Raw genomic sequence first — 15,039 nt, forward strand, 5'->3', positions numbered from 1 at the left:
AGAGAGAGGGAGGGGGGAGAGAGATACAGAGGGAGAGAGAGAGACAGGAAGAAAGAGAGAGAGGGAGGGGGAGAGGGGGGAGGGGGGAGAGAGGGAGAGAGAGAGAGGGAGAGGGGGGAGGGGGAGAGGGGGGAGGGGGGAGACAGAAGAGAGGAGAGAGACAGGAAGAGAGAGAGGGAGGGGGGAGGGGGGGAGAGGGAGAGAGAGAGACAGGGAGAGAGAGAGAGACAGGAAGAAAGAGAGAGGGGGAGAGGGAGAGAGAGAGAGGGAGGGAGAGGGAGAGAGAGAGAGAGGGAGAGAGAGGGAGAGTCCCCACCTCACCCCCCACCCCTGCTGCCTTCTCTGCCCACCTCACTCTGCAGCCAGACTTCCTGCTTCCCAAATTCTGGAAGCTCCACTGGCCCACCCCCGGACAGCCTGTACTCCCACCCCCTTCTTCTAGACAATTCCTCTCAGCTTTCAGGACTCACCAGACTCGTCTCTACTCACTGTCTCCACTGCCTGAACCCTCACTGTCTCTCAAACCCCCTTTTGCCCCGACCACTCCTCCTGAGCCGCCCTTGTCAACGTCCCCAGTGACCCTGAAACGTCTGTTATAACCACCTAATGCTGGCAGCCCAGGCTCAGTCCACACTCACTTCCCGGGGCCCGCAGCCCATCCTGGCTTCCAACACCACCTGTTCACTGACAATCTCCAAACATCTACCTCCTAAACTCCTGACAGGAGTATCAAATGCCTGGTTTCCACCTTCCCTGTATGTCCAAGAACCTCTCCAACCAACAGGTTGGAACAGAACACCGGTCTCACCCCTCAACTTGCCCCTCCCACTGTGGACCCATCTCAGAAAACAGACTTCAGCCTTCCGGGTTCCCAGATAGAGACCCCAGAGCCCTGCTCAACCCCTCCCCATCTCTCCGCAAACACCGCCAGCTGGAGCACCTCCACCACGTGGCTCTGATCCAGGCCCCGCCACGTCTCACCTGGCTTGTGGCCGCAGCCCTAAAATGCCCTCCCACTCTGCCCTTGGCCCTACAGTCTGCTGTCCACACTGCAGCCCGAAGGATCGTCTAAAAACCTAAGTCACAACCGCAAAGAAATGAAAGTAGAAGCTCAAACGGATAAGCCAACACCCGTGTTCACAGCAGCATTATTCACAGCTGCTAAAATGTGGAAGCAATCCAAGTGTCCATCGATGGGTGAAAGGAAAACGTGTTCTACACATACCAGGCGATATTATTCAGCCTTAAAAATTAGGATGGAAAATTTGACACATGCCACAACATGGATGAAAACATGATGCTGCGTGAAATAAACCAGTCACAGAAGGACAACGATTGCATGATTCCACTTATCTGAGGTACTCAGAATAAGGCAGGTTCACAGACAGAAAGTACAGTGCTGGGTGCCAGGGGCTGGGGAGCGGGGTGGGGAATTACTGTTCGATGGGGCAGAGTTTCCGTTTGGGGAGATGAAAAGGTCTGGAGATGGTGAAGTTGCACCACAATGTGAATGTACTTAACGCCCCTGAACAGTACACTTAAAAATGGCTAAAATGGTAACTTTTCTATTATGTGTTTTTACCACATACACAAAATTTAAGTCACGTCATGATGTGACTTCTCTGCTGAAAACCCTCTCAGGGCTTCCCTTCTCTCCTTAGGAAAGCCCAAGTCTTTTGAAGGACTTACGAGGCCCTGTGTCACCTGACTTCCCCCATCATAACCGACCCTCCAACTCTGTTTCGAGAACACACAGCCACACGCCCACCGCAGGGCCTTTGAACCTGCTCTTCCTGCCTGGAAGGAATGGAATTCTTCCTGCCATGGAATCCACTCACCTCCCCTTCTCATCGCCTTCCATCTCTGCTCAAGTGTCACCTCATCTGAGTGCCTACTGCTGGCCACCCTAAAATAGCACCCTCCACTGCCACCTCCCATCCCCTCACCCTACTTTATTCTTCTGAGCACACATCCCTTGTGACATGTCACTTTTATATCTGTTTATTTTCCATTCCCCTCCCTCCCCAAAGCTGCAGGAGCAAAGGCTTCATCTTGCTCACTGCTCCAGCCCAGTACCTGGAACTGTACCTGGAACAGCAAGCACTCCGTTAAGTGCTGCTGAATGCATGAAGACGTTGCTCAGGCACTTTCTTCCAGGAAGCCTTCCCAGATTTCTTCTACCTGGGGCCAGGCTGAGTTAGGTGCCACCAGATGTCATCACCCGGATCTGTACCTCCCCCACTGGGCTGTGAAAGCCTGAGGGCAGAGGCCCCTTTCATCTCCCACTCTCCCCATCAGAAACCTCTGTATGTTTATGTTATTTTTAGTCTAAAAACCATTCAGACGTGCTTTTAAGCCCAAGCTGCCTGAAGAGTGTATCTGGGGCCTGCCATCCGCTGGCTGGCGGGCAGGGGAGCCGCTCCCTTACCTGAGGGTGCGGCCCAAGCCGTGGAGGTGGGTGCGCTGGGAGAGCGCGAGGGGCAGGCCATCCTTGAGCCAGCTGACGTGGATGCGCGGGGAGCCCCGGACAGGGCACGCCATGGTCACCAGCTCCCCAGGCCTGCTCACCAGGGTCCCTGCGCCCTCTGCCCCCTGCTCGATGGTGGGAGGCACTGGTGGGTGGGCAGAGAGGAAAAACGGGGGCAGTGAGGGGGCCTGGGCGGGGAGGTGGGCTCCTCTCAGGGAAGTCCCAGGAGGTGGCGCCGATACCTCGACTTCTGCCACGTGCAGCCACCGTGTGGCAATCATCACGTGGGTCTCAGGCCCGCGCCCAACCCAGGTGACGATGAAGTCCACTGCCTGGGGGTGTGGGTCTCTCCTTTATCCCGACTCCCCCACTGCGCCCCTGGGCTGTCGCAGTTGTGCCCCTAGTCTGAGGATGGGGCAGAGGCCCGGACAGGTCAGGCTGGCCTGGCTCACAGAGTGGGCACGGCTGGGGCTTCACCAGGGCTCCCGTATCCGGGCCCTGGCACCGCCCTCCAGGTGCCCCAGTGGAGGCCCCACGGCGGCCAGGCTGCTGCCGCCCTGGGACGGTGGGGCGGCCCGGCTCTCCTCGCCCCTCAGCTGCTCACCCAGCACGTTCACGGTGTGCAGCCTGGCGTCCTCACCGGCCGCGTTGTGGGCCACGCAGGTGTAGGCCCCCGAGTCCGAGGCCCTCAGGCCCTTTAGCACCAGGGAGCTGCCCTCCAGGTAGAACCTGCCCCGGGGAGGGAGAGCCGGGAGCAGGTGCGTGAGGGCCTGCAGGCTTGCCTCCTGGGGCGGGGAGGTCACAGGCTGGGTCTTACCGGAGGTGGGGGCCGGCGCCCTGGCCCAGCGGGCCACCGTCCTTCAGCCAGGCCACGTCGGGTGGTGGCTGCCCGTCAGCCTCGCAGTCCAGCCGCAGCCCCTGCCCCTCCAGGACGCTGTGCTCCTGCGTGGCGCCCGAGCTCCGGATCCGGGGGGGCCACTGTGGCAGAGTGGGTGTGGTGAGGCCTGGGGCGGTGGCTGGGGCTGGCATGGGGGTGGGACACGGGGAGCGCAGGGTGCAGACGTACCCAGCACGGCCACCACGAAGTCCTTGCGGGCCTCCGCCAGGGCATTCTCGGCCACACATGTGTAGGTGCCAGCCTGGTCTGGCTGTAAGTGACTCAGCTGGAGGCGGCCCCCCCGGGAGACCACACCACGTGCCACACTGCTTTCTGTGGGACGGAGGGGTGTGGCAGGACCTCACCTGCTCAGACCCACCGCCCCAGCTGCCACCACTGGGCCCAGACAGAGAAGTCTCGTGACTCCCTCAGAGGGCGCCTGACCCCCACACTCACAAGGCTGGAAAGACCCTGGGAACCTTGAATCACCCACCCCTTTCTTATGCTCATAGGGAAACTGAGGCCCAGACGTGGGCCCAGATGTGGGCAGGGCCTCTAGCCATTTACGTCACGGCCTTCCGCAGCCTGGACTCCTTTGATTGCTCTGGTCCTTACAACCAACCCCTCCCTACTTCCCTCACTGGGCACATTTCTTCCCAAGGGACCCCACTCCCTTTATTTTTTTATTTTTATTTATTTTTCTGGCCATGCCATGTGGCAGGCAGGATCCTAGTTCCCCGACCAGGGATCGAACCCGTGCCTCCTGCATTGGGAGCTCGGCATCTTAACCACTGGACAGTCAGGGAAGTGGCCCCCCACCGCCCCCTTTAGAGTCCAGGACTTGCTCCTCTTCCTGTTGACGCTCAGGCCCAGCCCTCATCTCCCACCCTCCTTCCAACCTTTCCCTCCCCGCACTGATCAAGGTGAACCAGCCACTCACTGACTCCAACATAAGTCCAGTGTGGGGCTTCCCCTGGGCCTCTGCTCAAGCTGCACCCCTCCCCCAGCCTAGAATGCCTCCCTCTCGCGTTCTCCAGCAGCACCTCTGCCCCAAAGCCTTCTCTAACTGCACCAGTCCAGACTGGTCTGCCCTCCCCCAGATCCTCATCTGTCCAGCCAGTCTTTCAACACAAAATGTATTGAGCAACTACTACATGTCCAACAGCGAGAGAGCTCGGGAATCAAAGATGAGTGAAACATGGTCCCTGTCCTCAAGGAGTTCAAAGTACATCAGAGACAGCGACACAGGTACAATCCTGTGTGCCCAGCCCTGTGAAACCCTGACGGAGCATGGAGAGACCAGGCCAGGCTTCTGGAGGAGGTGAGTCTCAGCTGAGACCTGAACGTGAGTCTGAATCAGCCAGGTGAAAGTGGAGGTGGTCCGGGGAGCCTGGGATGAGCATTTCAGGGAGGAAACAGCGCGTGCCAAGAGCTGGAGCCGAGAGAGAACAGGGTCCACAGCAATTCCACTCCCAGTTATATATCAAAGAGGAAGGACAGCAAACGCCACACAAACACTTGTACACAAACGTTCACAGCACCCTATCCACCATAGCCAAAAGGTGGAAACAACACAAATGTCCATCAGCTGGTGGACGGATAAACAGAACATGATATATCTACACAGTGGAACACTCAGCCACAAAAAAGAAAGAAAAAAATTAACTTAAAAAAGGAATGAAGAACTGACACATACTACAACACGGATGAACCTTGAAGACACGATGCTAAGTGGAAGGAGCCAGTCACAAGAGGTCACGTGTTGTATGATTCCACGTGTTATATGAATTGTCCAGAACGGGCAAGTCTATAGAGACAGAAAGTAGGTTAGTGGCTGCCTAGGGCCGGGGCGGCTGGGAGTGAAGGTGATGGGTAAGGGATTTCCCTTGGGGTGATAAAGATGTTCCAAAATTATAAACAACAAGGTTCTACTGTATAGCACAGTGAACTATATTCAATATCCTATGATAAACCATACGGAAAAGAATATAAAAAGAACGAATATATGTAAAGCTGAATCACTTGGCTATACAGCAGAAATTACACAACATTGTAAATCAACTATACTTCAATTTTTTAAAAAAGAAAATATACAGTTGGAAAAAAAATGTTCCAAAGTTGATTGTGGGGATGGTCTGTGATCACACAAAAAAGGATTGATTTAGATGCTTTCATTGAGTAAATTGTAGAGTATGTGAATTACATCTCAATAAGGCTGTTATTGAGAGAGAGAAAGACAGAGACAGACAGACAGACATAGGCATATGCAAGGAGTCAAGAGCAGCTGGGTCTGTCCGGAGCACGCAGCAGGGCAGGGAGAGGGGGGCCGGCCCCAGCCCCGAAGGGCCTCCTGGGCTGTGGTTCTGAGGACTCCAGGCACAAAAGGATTTTCAGTTTCAACAGACAACTGACCCACTCAGAGCTGCACTTTGTGATCCCTTCTGCCCCGGTGGAGCCTGCATTGGAGGCATGGAGGAGACCCGAGAGACCAGTGTAGGGGCTGCTGCCCTCACCCAGGGGTGTGGACAGTGGTGGCTGGAACGGGAAAGGCTATGGATGGAGAGCAGTGCTGGCACCAGAGGCATTTATGTTGACAAGACGAGGTGTCTACTGACCGATGCGTGGGTGGGTCGGGGGAGAGGAAGAGAGCAGGGCAAGGTTGAAGGCCTGGATGGGGTGACCGACAGCTGGGCCGAATGGAGCTGAGTTACTGGAGAAGGAGCAGCTTCGGGGCCAATGCCAGGCCCAGGGTCGGGCCAGCTAGACCCTCAGCACCCACTCTGCATTTCTGTCCCGTGGGAGCTGACTATGGACACAAACACAAGAAGCCACTGAGCCCCCACTCAGATGGTTCTCAGTGTTGGGATTTCAAGGCCAACAGGGTTGAAAGACGAATCGGGGGGGATGGGACCAACAGGGCACCACCAGCTTTTGATTTTGCCAAGTAAGAACCGTTAACAACCAACCACCCCTTCTGTTTTCACTGCCATTTCATTAAATAAAGGACTACTTGGCGCCAACAAGATAAGGACTAATGCACTCACCAACAGGCATTCTGTCTTTCAGCCAAGTAACGCTAGGTGCAGGGACTGCAGTCACGTCGCAGCTCAGGACCAGGGGGCTTCCAGCCACCTGACTCACAGTCTCCGTCTTGGGGTTCTCAAACGTTGGGGGCACTGCAAGATAGAAGCCAGATTCCCAGAATCCTAAGACCCTGCCTCCTGCTTCCTTCCTCTCAGGCAGATCAGGGATGCCCGAGAAGCCCTTCCCTGTGGTTAGGAGTTGACATTTTATGCCTTGCCATTGATGATGATATGAGTTGTTTTATTCGCAAACGTAAATACAACCAGCAGCTGGCTATTTCAAAACATTTACAAAGCAGAGCCCAGGCGGGGACCACTTAGCCCAAGGATGGTAAATTTCATGGCTATTGCACCAGCAGACCTTAGACTATGCCAGGGCAGACATCACTAATTGATCCCAACACTCTCCCCTGCTCAGCCAGGATGAAGTCATGCATCCCAGGTAGCCACTACCAGTGGAAAAGAGATAGCTGTGCTCAGGATGAAACATCTTCTCCCTCAAGGACCAGACATTCCTCTCTTCCCACTGTTCATTAAGGTGGCCACCAGGAGAAGAAGCTATGAGCTTTGAGCAGCAGACCTGGTGTCAATAATTTTCAACACTGGTACTCAATATGGCTCAGGGTTGAACCCATCCACTGTCCCCCTTTTGGAGAGGCTACAGGGTTTGGCATGTGCAGCAGACAGCTGGTGTCCCCACAAGCTGTCCATCCCATCTTGCACGGGGTCACTCAGGTAGAAACTACATTTCCCAGTCTCCCCTGCAGCCTGCTGTGGCCAGCTGTCAAAGTTCTCACTCATGGGATACAAGCACAGGGGACAGATGCAACTTCTGCATCACCCACTTAAAATAAAAATGCCTGCCCTCTACGTCTGCTCATTTCTGCTTTGTGGGCTGGGACAGGATGCGACATGGACAGGGACAACCCCCAGGGGATGGGAGATCAACAGGATGGAAGGATCCTGGTCCCTAAATTACCACTTGGTAGGTACAGATCTACCCTCCAGCCTAGACACTCACCTCTGGGCTTTTGGATGACAGAGGTAAACGTCTCTCTTACTTGATGCACTGTATTTTGGGGTCTTTTTTGTTACCCAGCTGAGTCTATTCCCTAACCGACACAATAGCTGATCCTGAGAAAATCTGGCCAAGCCTTCATCCCTTGCTTCCCTAGGCAGCTCCAAAAGGCTCTCCCTCATCCCCAGTGTGAGCTACACCCAATGAAATGCCATCTATGTTCCATTCTTGGGCTGCTGGGGCAGGCACCTCAGGGCTCAGGCGGGGGTGACATGGCCCCTGCACTCCGAGGGTCTGATCTCTTAGGGCTCCTGTCCCAGTGCTTCCACGCCGGGCCCCCGGCCCAGCACTTTCTAGACACAGTCATGGCAGACCACAGATGGAGCACTTCCTGGGTGCCACACAGGCAGGTACTACTTTTAGCTCCTTTTACTGAAGATAAAGCTGAGGTTCAAAGGGGTAAAGTCACTCTACTGAGTCCCACAGAGCAAGTCATTGGCAGAGTCCTATTCGGATCCTGGTCTTTTCAATTCCAGATCTTGTGCCCTAAACACTCAGCCACACCTTCCCTTTCCAGCTATGGCCCTTCCCATCCTTGGCAACTCCCTGTGCTGCTAGGGGTACCGCAGCGACGCTGGCAGCCTGGTGCCCGGCTTACCCTGGACCGTGAGGGTGAAGGTCCGCACGGCCTCCCCGGCTGTATTGTTGACTCTACAGCTGTATAAACCTTTATCCGACACCTGGGACGGAGAGAGCACATGAAGACAGTGTGCGGCTGCAGTGGGGATACCTACGGCTCCCCCAAAACATCCAGGTCCCAGAACCTTCCACAGCAGGGACTCCCCAAATATGCCGGTCCTGCCTGGGAAGCCAAAGGGGAGAGGGGACCCTCTGGCCTTTCCCAAGAGCCTTAAGATGCAGGAGGGCCGATGGAAGGTGAGTGCACAGCATGCAGACCCCACCCTTCCCTGGGGCTGCATGTCTGTCTGTGGAGCCTGGAGGAGAAGGTTCCCTCACTGTGGGGATGGCGCTGAGTCAGGAGACGGAACCCAGGTGCAGTTCGAGAGGAGCAGCAAATGTTCATCCAGAGAACACTCGTGAGTGTCTAATCCATCCCAGGGAGGGGCGTGGGCAGGTGGAACAGACTCCCGGGGAGTCACAACCCGAGGGGCCTGCAAAGGCTTCTGGATTCTGGGGCAACAGGCAGGCGGATCTGCTCCAAGTGATTCTGTGAGTCAGTGTGGAGCCGGATCTGGGGCCCCGTGCTCTTCCCACGTCTCCCACCCCGGACGCTGCTCATCATCTTGGATTGGGATCCTGCAGGCCAAGGAGGCAGCAGCCCCCCCCCATCTTGCCACCCAGCTGCCCCCCATGCCCACCCTCAGCTCCCCAGGACCAGGAGGTGACATTCCCAGGGCTTCCCGCGGCTGCCCGCACCACCAGACATCTCACCTGGGTGTCCTGGATCTCCAGCCTCTGCCCACCCAGCAGAGCTTGGGTCCTCTGTGCCAGGGCCAGGGGCTGCCCGTCCTTGTGCCAGGTCACGGTTGGCTCGGGAAGTGAGTCTGCCTCGCAGCTCAGGACGGCCTTGTCCCCCGCCTTCACCAGGACCACACCCTGGGGGCCACTGGAAGCCTGCCTGAAGGTTGGGGGAACTGGGGAAGGAGATGAGCTGAGTGAGGGGCGCGGCCTTCCCCGTGTCCTCCCTGGCCCCAGCCGCAGGCTAACAGCCTATGGAGAGACAAGGTCACGCAGTGGACCCCGCCGCAGGGGATGGCACAGACCCAGGGAGCTGGAAGAAGAGAAGCCAGGCCAGCATGCCAAGGGCCCGCTGGGTGACCTGGGAAAAGCCTCTTGCCCTCTCTGGGTTCAGCCTCCCAGTCGGGGGAGATGCTATGACAACCCTCCTAGGCTCTTTCCTACGCAGGGCAGGCCCCAGCTAGGTTAGGGCCCTCCATGCGGGTCCACAGGCCCATGTCCCTCCAGCAAACCAGTGCAGAAGCTCCCACCCCAGCTGTGAGCCCACAAGACCTGGCACGGTGCCGGGCGCACAGTAGGTGAACAGGCACAAATGAATGAACCTGCCCCAGGGCTTGAAAGAACCCTCCAGGGAGTGCTGGCTCATGACATCTTGGGCCAGCTTTTCCCCAAGAGGATTCAGAAGACCAGAAGCCCCCCAGAAGGTTCCACGCAGAGAACTTCGTGATCCATCAGGCTTGGGAAGGGCCCTTCCTGGGCCAGCTCTGGCTGTTATCCTGCTGCCCCCTCCTCAGCTTCACAGCTCACGGGGCACCAGGCACTGGGCTAAGGGCTCACATACCATCATCTTACCCTTATACCAACCATCACCTTACAGCTGAGAGACCCAAGGCTCAGGGAGGGGAAGTGACTTGCCCAAGGTCACAGAGCAAATAAGTGGACAGCTGAGTTTCAAACCCAAGCATGTCCAAACGCTAAAAATTAGGATCTTAACCACCATGCCCCCCTGAAACCACTGCAGCAGAGGGCACAGGGCATCCCAGGCTCCCCCAGGGAGCTGTGCTGTCTGAGGGTGTGAGGGCTGATTGAAGGAGTGGGGGACAGTGCCGGTGGGGGGACAGACAGGACATACCCAGCACGCTAAGCTGCACCAGCTTTTGGTCCCGGCCGGCGGCATTGAGGGCCTCACACATGTACATTCCAGAGTCCGACGGCTGTGTCCGAGCCAGCTGCAGTGTGTGGGTGCCTGCCAGGGTGGGGGAGATGCCCCTGGTACCAGTGAACAGGCCCCAGCCCCCAGCCCCCACGCCCACAGCCCTAAAGCCCTCCCCAACATCCAGTCCCGTCCCAGGTTTGGGGAGGCAGCTCTGCTTTCCCACAGAGCCTCAGAGCTGGGTCCCCAGCCTCAGTTTACTCACCAGGCAGGAGGAAGACTTCTTCTCCCATGGAGAGGGCCCGGCTGTCCTTGTACCACGTGACTTCAGGGCTCGGGTGAGCGTGGACCTCGCATGGGAAGGAGACGCTGCTGTTGAGGATGGCGGTGACCTGCTCCGAGTTCAGACCCGCGATTCGTGGTGGGACTGTCCCCGCGGCCACCAGGATAAAGAAAGACACATGACGACGCATACCGGCAGGGAGCGGACGGCCACAGAGTGAGACACAGGGCCTTCACTAGCTCCTGGAGCTTCAAACCTCACTGTGCAGCAGCTCCTATCTGTCATAACCATCTTACAGATGCGAACACGGGGGCTTAGAGATCAGAGAGGGAGAGTCACTTTTCCAACGTCACTCAGCTGCTCAGTGGCAGAGCCAGACTATCAGTTCAGGTTTGGGTCCTAGACCTTGAGTAATACCATCATCCCTCCGCCCCGAGGCCACAGCTGCCCCACATCTGGAGGCAGAGTTCATGGCCACTGAGACGTATATGTGTCACAAGAATGCAGAGGTGGGGAGGGCCGACCGACTCCAGGGCGGGGAGACTCCCACTGGATGACATCTCTGAGTCTGTTTCCACAGCCCTAAAATTGGGCTAACCTCTCAGCTACGAGTCCGGGGAAAGTACTCAGCCCCACGCCAGGTACACAGCAAATGCGCAATCATGGTGCTGTAAGGCCTCAGAAGATCCATTCTTCTGGCAGCCCCCGAAGCTGCTTACAATTATCTAGCGATCAGGGTCCCCCACATGCGCTCCTGGGGTACGGCTGGCACTGGCCCAGAGCCCAGGACACTGGAAGGACCGAGGCGCTGTGTCTGCCCGCACGGTGAGTCCTCGGAGCACGTGGGACAGACCCAGAGCACCAGCCCCTCCTCAGCTGGGGAACCCAGGGGGTTTCCTGCTCAGCCCAGCTCACCTTGCACCCTGAGGGTGAAGAGCTTCTCCGCGGAGCCCGCCGGGTTCTCGGCCACACACATGTAGCTGGCAGCGTCAGCCACCTCTGCCGTGGACACCTGTGGGCGCATGCCACCGGCCGGATGGCTCTGGGTCCCACCGGGAACTAGTGTGAGGGTTCCTCCCACCCATTCCAGGCACGGCAGGGACCAGGAAGACCACCTTTGCCTACATGGAGCAATGCTTAGGGGCTCACCCCACAGCCATCTAGGGCTTTCTGTGACACCTGGGGGCATGCGAAGCTGACGGATGAGTCCCCGTAGCAAACTAGATGGTGACAACAGTCCCCTCCCCCAGCCCCGAGGAGGGTGCTGTGTGCTGTGTTGGACTCCAGGGGTGCCGTGGGGCTGTGTCTGGACACTGGGTGGCCGAGGAGCTGCCCGAGGTCCTAGGTGCTGGGCACAGCTCTGTAAGCGTCCAATGGCACTCCCGAGGACGGCTGCCCTGTGCCGTGCTGGGCTCCAAGTGTGGCACGCCTGTGCGTCCTTTTCAGGTGCCATGCGTAGCCCAGCAAGGCTGCTCACATACGATTATCTGGTGGGCTGAATTAAATCCCAGGGGCTCCAACGTGGTTGCAGGCAAAGAGCCTCATTTGGCCCAGAGAGGGGTCAGCTCATCGGTCCTCAGACAAGCAGCGCTGCGTCACAGCAGCCGCTGCCTTCAGCCCAAGCCGGGGGTCGCCCTGACCTGCAACACTTGCCCGTCCTCCAGGACCTGCAGCCACGGGCTTGGGGAGAAAGGCAGCCCGTTCTGGAGCCACGAGATGGTGGGCACAGGGTTGCCCAGGGCCGGGCACTGTAGGCTGACGGTGCTGCTGGCGTTGACAGTCACCTCCTCCACCAGCTCCTCTGTGGCACCCGGGATCACAGGTGGGGCTGGGTGGGGGAGAGAAGAGGGTGAAGAGCGGGCAGCCTCCCTGGGAAAGGTCCCTGGGGGGGCGGGCGTCGAGGCAAGAACACTGCTTGGTGCCGGGCACTGGCTGGGGCTCCTTGAACCCTGCCCACCAAGCGCTCCCAGGCCCTGCCGCAGCTAAGGAATCGGGCACAGAGAGGGCTGTGATTTGCTCAAGGTCACACAGCTAGGAAGCAGCTCACTTGCAATTTGAATCCAGTCCTGTCTGGTTTCAGAGCCCAAGCTCGTAACCCCTACCGTACCAACCTCTGAGTACAGTAGGACTGAACATGCTCTCTACTTGGACCCCCTTTGGGAGGGGGCCCCTCATGGGACCTGTAGCCATGAGCCCACGCCGCGCCCGCCCGCCCCCAGGCCGGGCCACTCACTCAGCACCAGCAGCTGGTAGTGCAGCCAGTCCGCGCCCACCTCATTGGAGGCCTTGCAAGAGTACCTCCCGGCATCTTCCGCACGCACCAGGGGGATCTGCAGGACCCGGCCTCCTGCGGGGATGTGGGGACAGAGGCCTGAGCCAGGGCGAGGAAACCCGCTCTTCCCCCTGGAGGGGACCTGGGACACATCACTTCCCCACCGGCCACTCCCGCTCCCCCACCTCATCTGTGAAACGCAGAGAATCGCCTGCTCTGCTCAGGTCACGGGTCAAGGGGATCAAATAAAGCGCAGTGGCAGCGTACTCTGTGCCAGGCCCTGGGCCGAGCATTTCCCTGGCCTCTGACTCCGTGTGCTGTTACTACTCCCATCTTACAGATGGAAAAACTGAGGCTCCCAGAAAAGAGTGCCCGGCAGTGCTGAGCCCAGCTCCTCACCGAAGGCAGAGGGAAGGGCAGAGAGCTTGGCACATGTCGGCAGAGGCTCTCAGGAGGCGGCAGTGGTTGGGCGTGGGGGCAGTTGGGGTGCAGCACCTGGGACCCTCTGTGCACAAGAGCCAGCCAGGGCCAGAGCCTGGCATCTGTGGGCCTGGAGCTGGTCTCTAGTGGAAGCTGGGCTAGGGTTGCTGTGTGCTCAGGACTCTGGGTTGGGGGATCTCTGACCCAGGATGTGGTGGGCTGTGAGCAGGGTTAGAACCAGGGGCTCACTATGTGCAGAGCCAGGAGACAGTACCCGGGATTTGGGGAGGCAGTGGCCACGGCTGGGGGAGGGGTCACTCGATACATGAGGTTAATCTGTGATCAGGGCCAGAATTAAAGTCAGCTGTGACTGTGACCACTGTGTACCCAGGATTAGGGGTCAGTGGCCAGGGTCAGAGGCCAATCAGCATGTGACTGAGCTCACTGCATCCCTAGGTCAGAGGGCAGTGCCAGGTTAAAGGTTAATCGAGCTTTCCGTAAGCATTGCCTCTCCCAGATCTCCAAGGGGCAAACTTCTTCTGCAAGTACCAAAGTACAAACCCTGGAATGACCCTGTTCATCCTGCAGCCCACATCATCCCCCTCTGCTGGACAGCGCCACAACTGGCCCAAGCCTGGCAGGACCAGGCAGGACCTGGCAGGACACGGCAGGACCCGGCAGGACCCCATCCGGGCTCTGTGTCTCGAATACCTCCCAGTTGTGGGCCACCCTAGGGAAGCCAGGCATTTCTAAGTCCCATCCCCGGAGCCTTTTAATTCAAAGTCATCCACAAAAAACTATTCTGAAATAAAGCAGTTGTTTACAAAAACTAAATAACCTTAAAGAAATATTTAAAGTTGTAAGAAGAAATTTAAAAGGTCACATAAGCCATGAGCTTGGACTCTGGGTGGTCATCAGAGCCCAGGGAGAGATTCTTCAGTATTTGGGGTCACAAGGTCTTAATAAAGGAACCGGCCACACCTCCAGAGAAAGGGGCCAGGACATTACAGATGTTGAAGCCCAGAGGTGGGCACGGCCGAGATGAGAACCTCTGTTCTAAAAACCAGAGGCAGAAAGGGACCCCATTCTAGCCTTCAAACTGGTAAAGAACTTCTAGCCCCGGTTTACAAAAGGCAGCTAAGGTCCAGAGTGGTCACGTGCCCTGCCCGGGGTCACACAGCAAGCAGCACACAGGAGAGCTCAAGGACTTACAGAAAGGCAGAGGAGACCGGCTCTGATGTGGGTGTGACCCTGGTGCCTGCCTGCAAATGCCCTGCTTCTCTCTGCAGCCCTGGCCTACCTTGCAGAACAGACACCCCATCTGTGGCCGAGAGGGGCTGGTCTTCCCTGTACCAGGTGAGCTCCGGGGGTGGGACCGCGTTGGTGTCACAGTACAGGTAGGCGGGGTTGTTCTCCACGATCTCCCGGTATTCCGTCACCCCACCCCGGGCCTCTTCCTCTCGGGACAGGGTCTCAAAGGCTGCACCGGCATCTCCCACCTTCTGGAACATGGGGGGTACTAGGGAGTGGGGGACAAAGCCATTAGGACCCACAGCTGAGGGACGGGGATGAACCGCTCAAAGAGATTCCCGTCCCAGCCCCTCCCCAGGCACAGAAATTCCACCGTTTGAGCCAAATCCTTCAGTCAAGGCAGTTTTTATTTGTTTGTTTGTTTGTTTTGTTTGTTTGTTTGTTTTGCGGTACGCGGGCCTCTCACTGTTGTGGCCTCTCCCGTTGCGGAGCACAGGCTCCGGACGCGCAGCCTCAGCGGCCATGGCTCACGGGCCCAGCCGCTCCGCGGCAAGTGGGATCTTCCTGGACCGGGGCACGAACCCGTGTCCCCTGCATCGGCAGGCGGACTCTCAACCACTGTGCCACCAGGGAAGCCCCAAGGCAGTTTTTAAATTCACTCACTGCTTCAACCAGTGTTTACTGAGCAACTACTATGCTGGGCACTAGGATAAGTTTCCTCTCTCTGGAGCTCGTG

General features: G+C 57.7%; 1 protein-coding gene across 1 annotated transcript in view; it reads right to left on the reverse strand.

Moving 5' to 3' along the window:
* Positions 1-15,039, reverse strand: part of HMCN2 (hemicentin 2) — a 44,066-nt gene that overhangs the window by 27,992 nt on the left and 1,035 nt on the right. The window contains 13 exon segments of the mRNA XM_027104531.1: positions 2,429-2,612; positions 3,072-3,196; positions 3,285-3,445; positions 3,526-3,677; positions 6,389-6,520; positions 8,104-8,185; positions 8,898-9,100; positions 10,057-10,170; positions 10,343-10,504; positions 11,276-11,372; positions 12,001-12,188; positions 12,594-12,707; positions 14,353-14,571. Coding sequence (XP_026960332.1) covers positions 2,429-2,612; positions 3,072-3,196; positions 3,285-3,445; positions 3,526-3,677; positions 6,389-6,520; positions 8,104-8,185; positions 8,898-9,100; positions 10,057-10,170; positions 10,343-10,504; positions 11,276-11,372; positions 12,001-12,188; positions 12,594-12,707; positions 14,353-14,571 — 1,933 coding nt within the window.

This window comes from Aethalodelphis obliquidens, unplaced genomic scaffold (genome assembly GCF_003676395.1).
Source record: "Aethalodelphis obliquidens isolate GAN/ISIS:26980383/991018 unplaced genomic scaffold, ASM367639v1 scaffold7, whole genome shotgun sequence".
In the NCBI taxonomy this organism is placed as follows: Eukaryota; Metazoa; Chordata; class Mammalia; order Artiodactyla; family Delphinidae; genus Aethalodelphis; species Aethalodelphis obliquidens.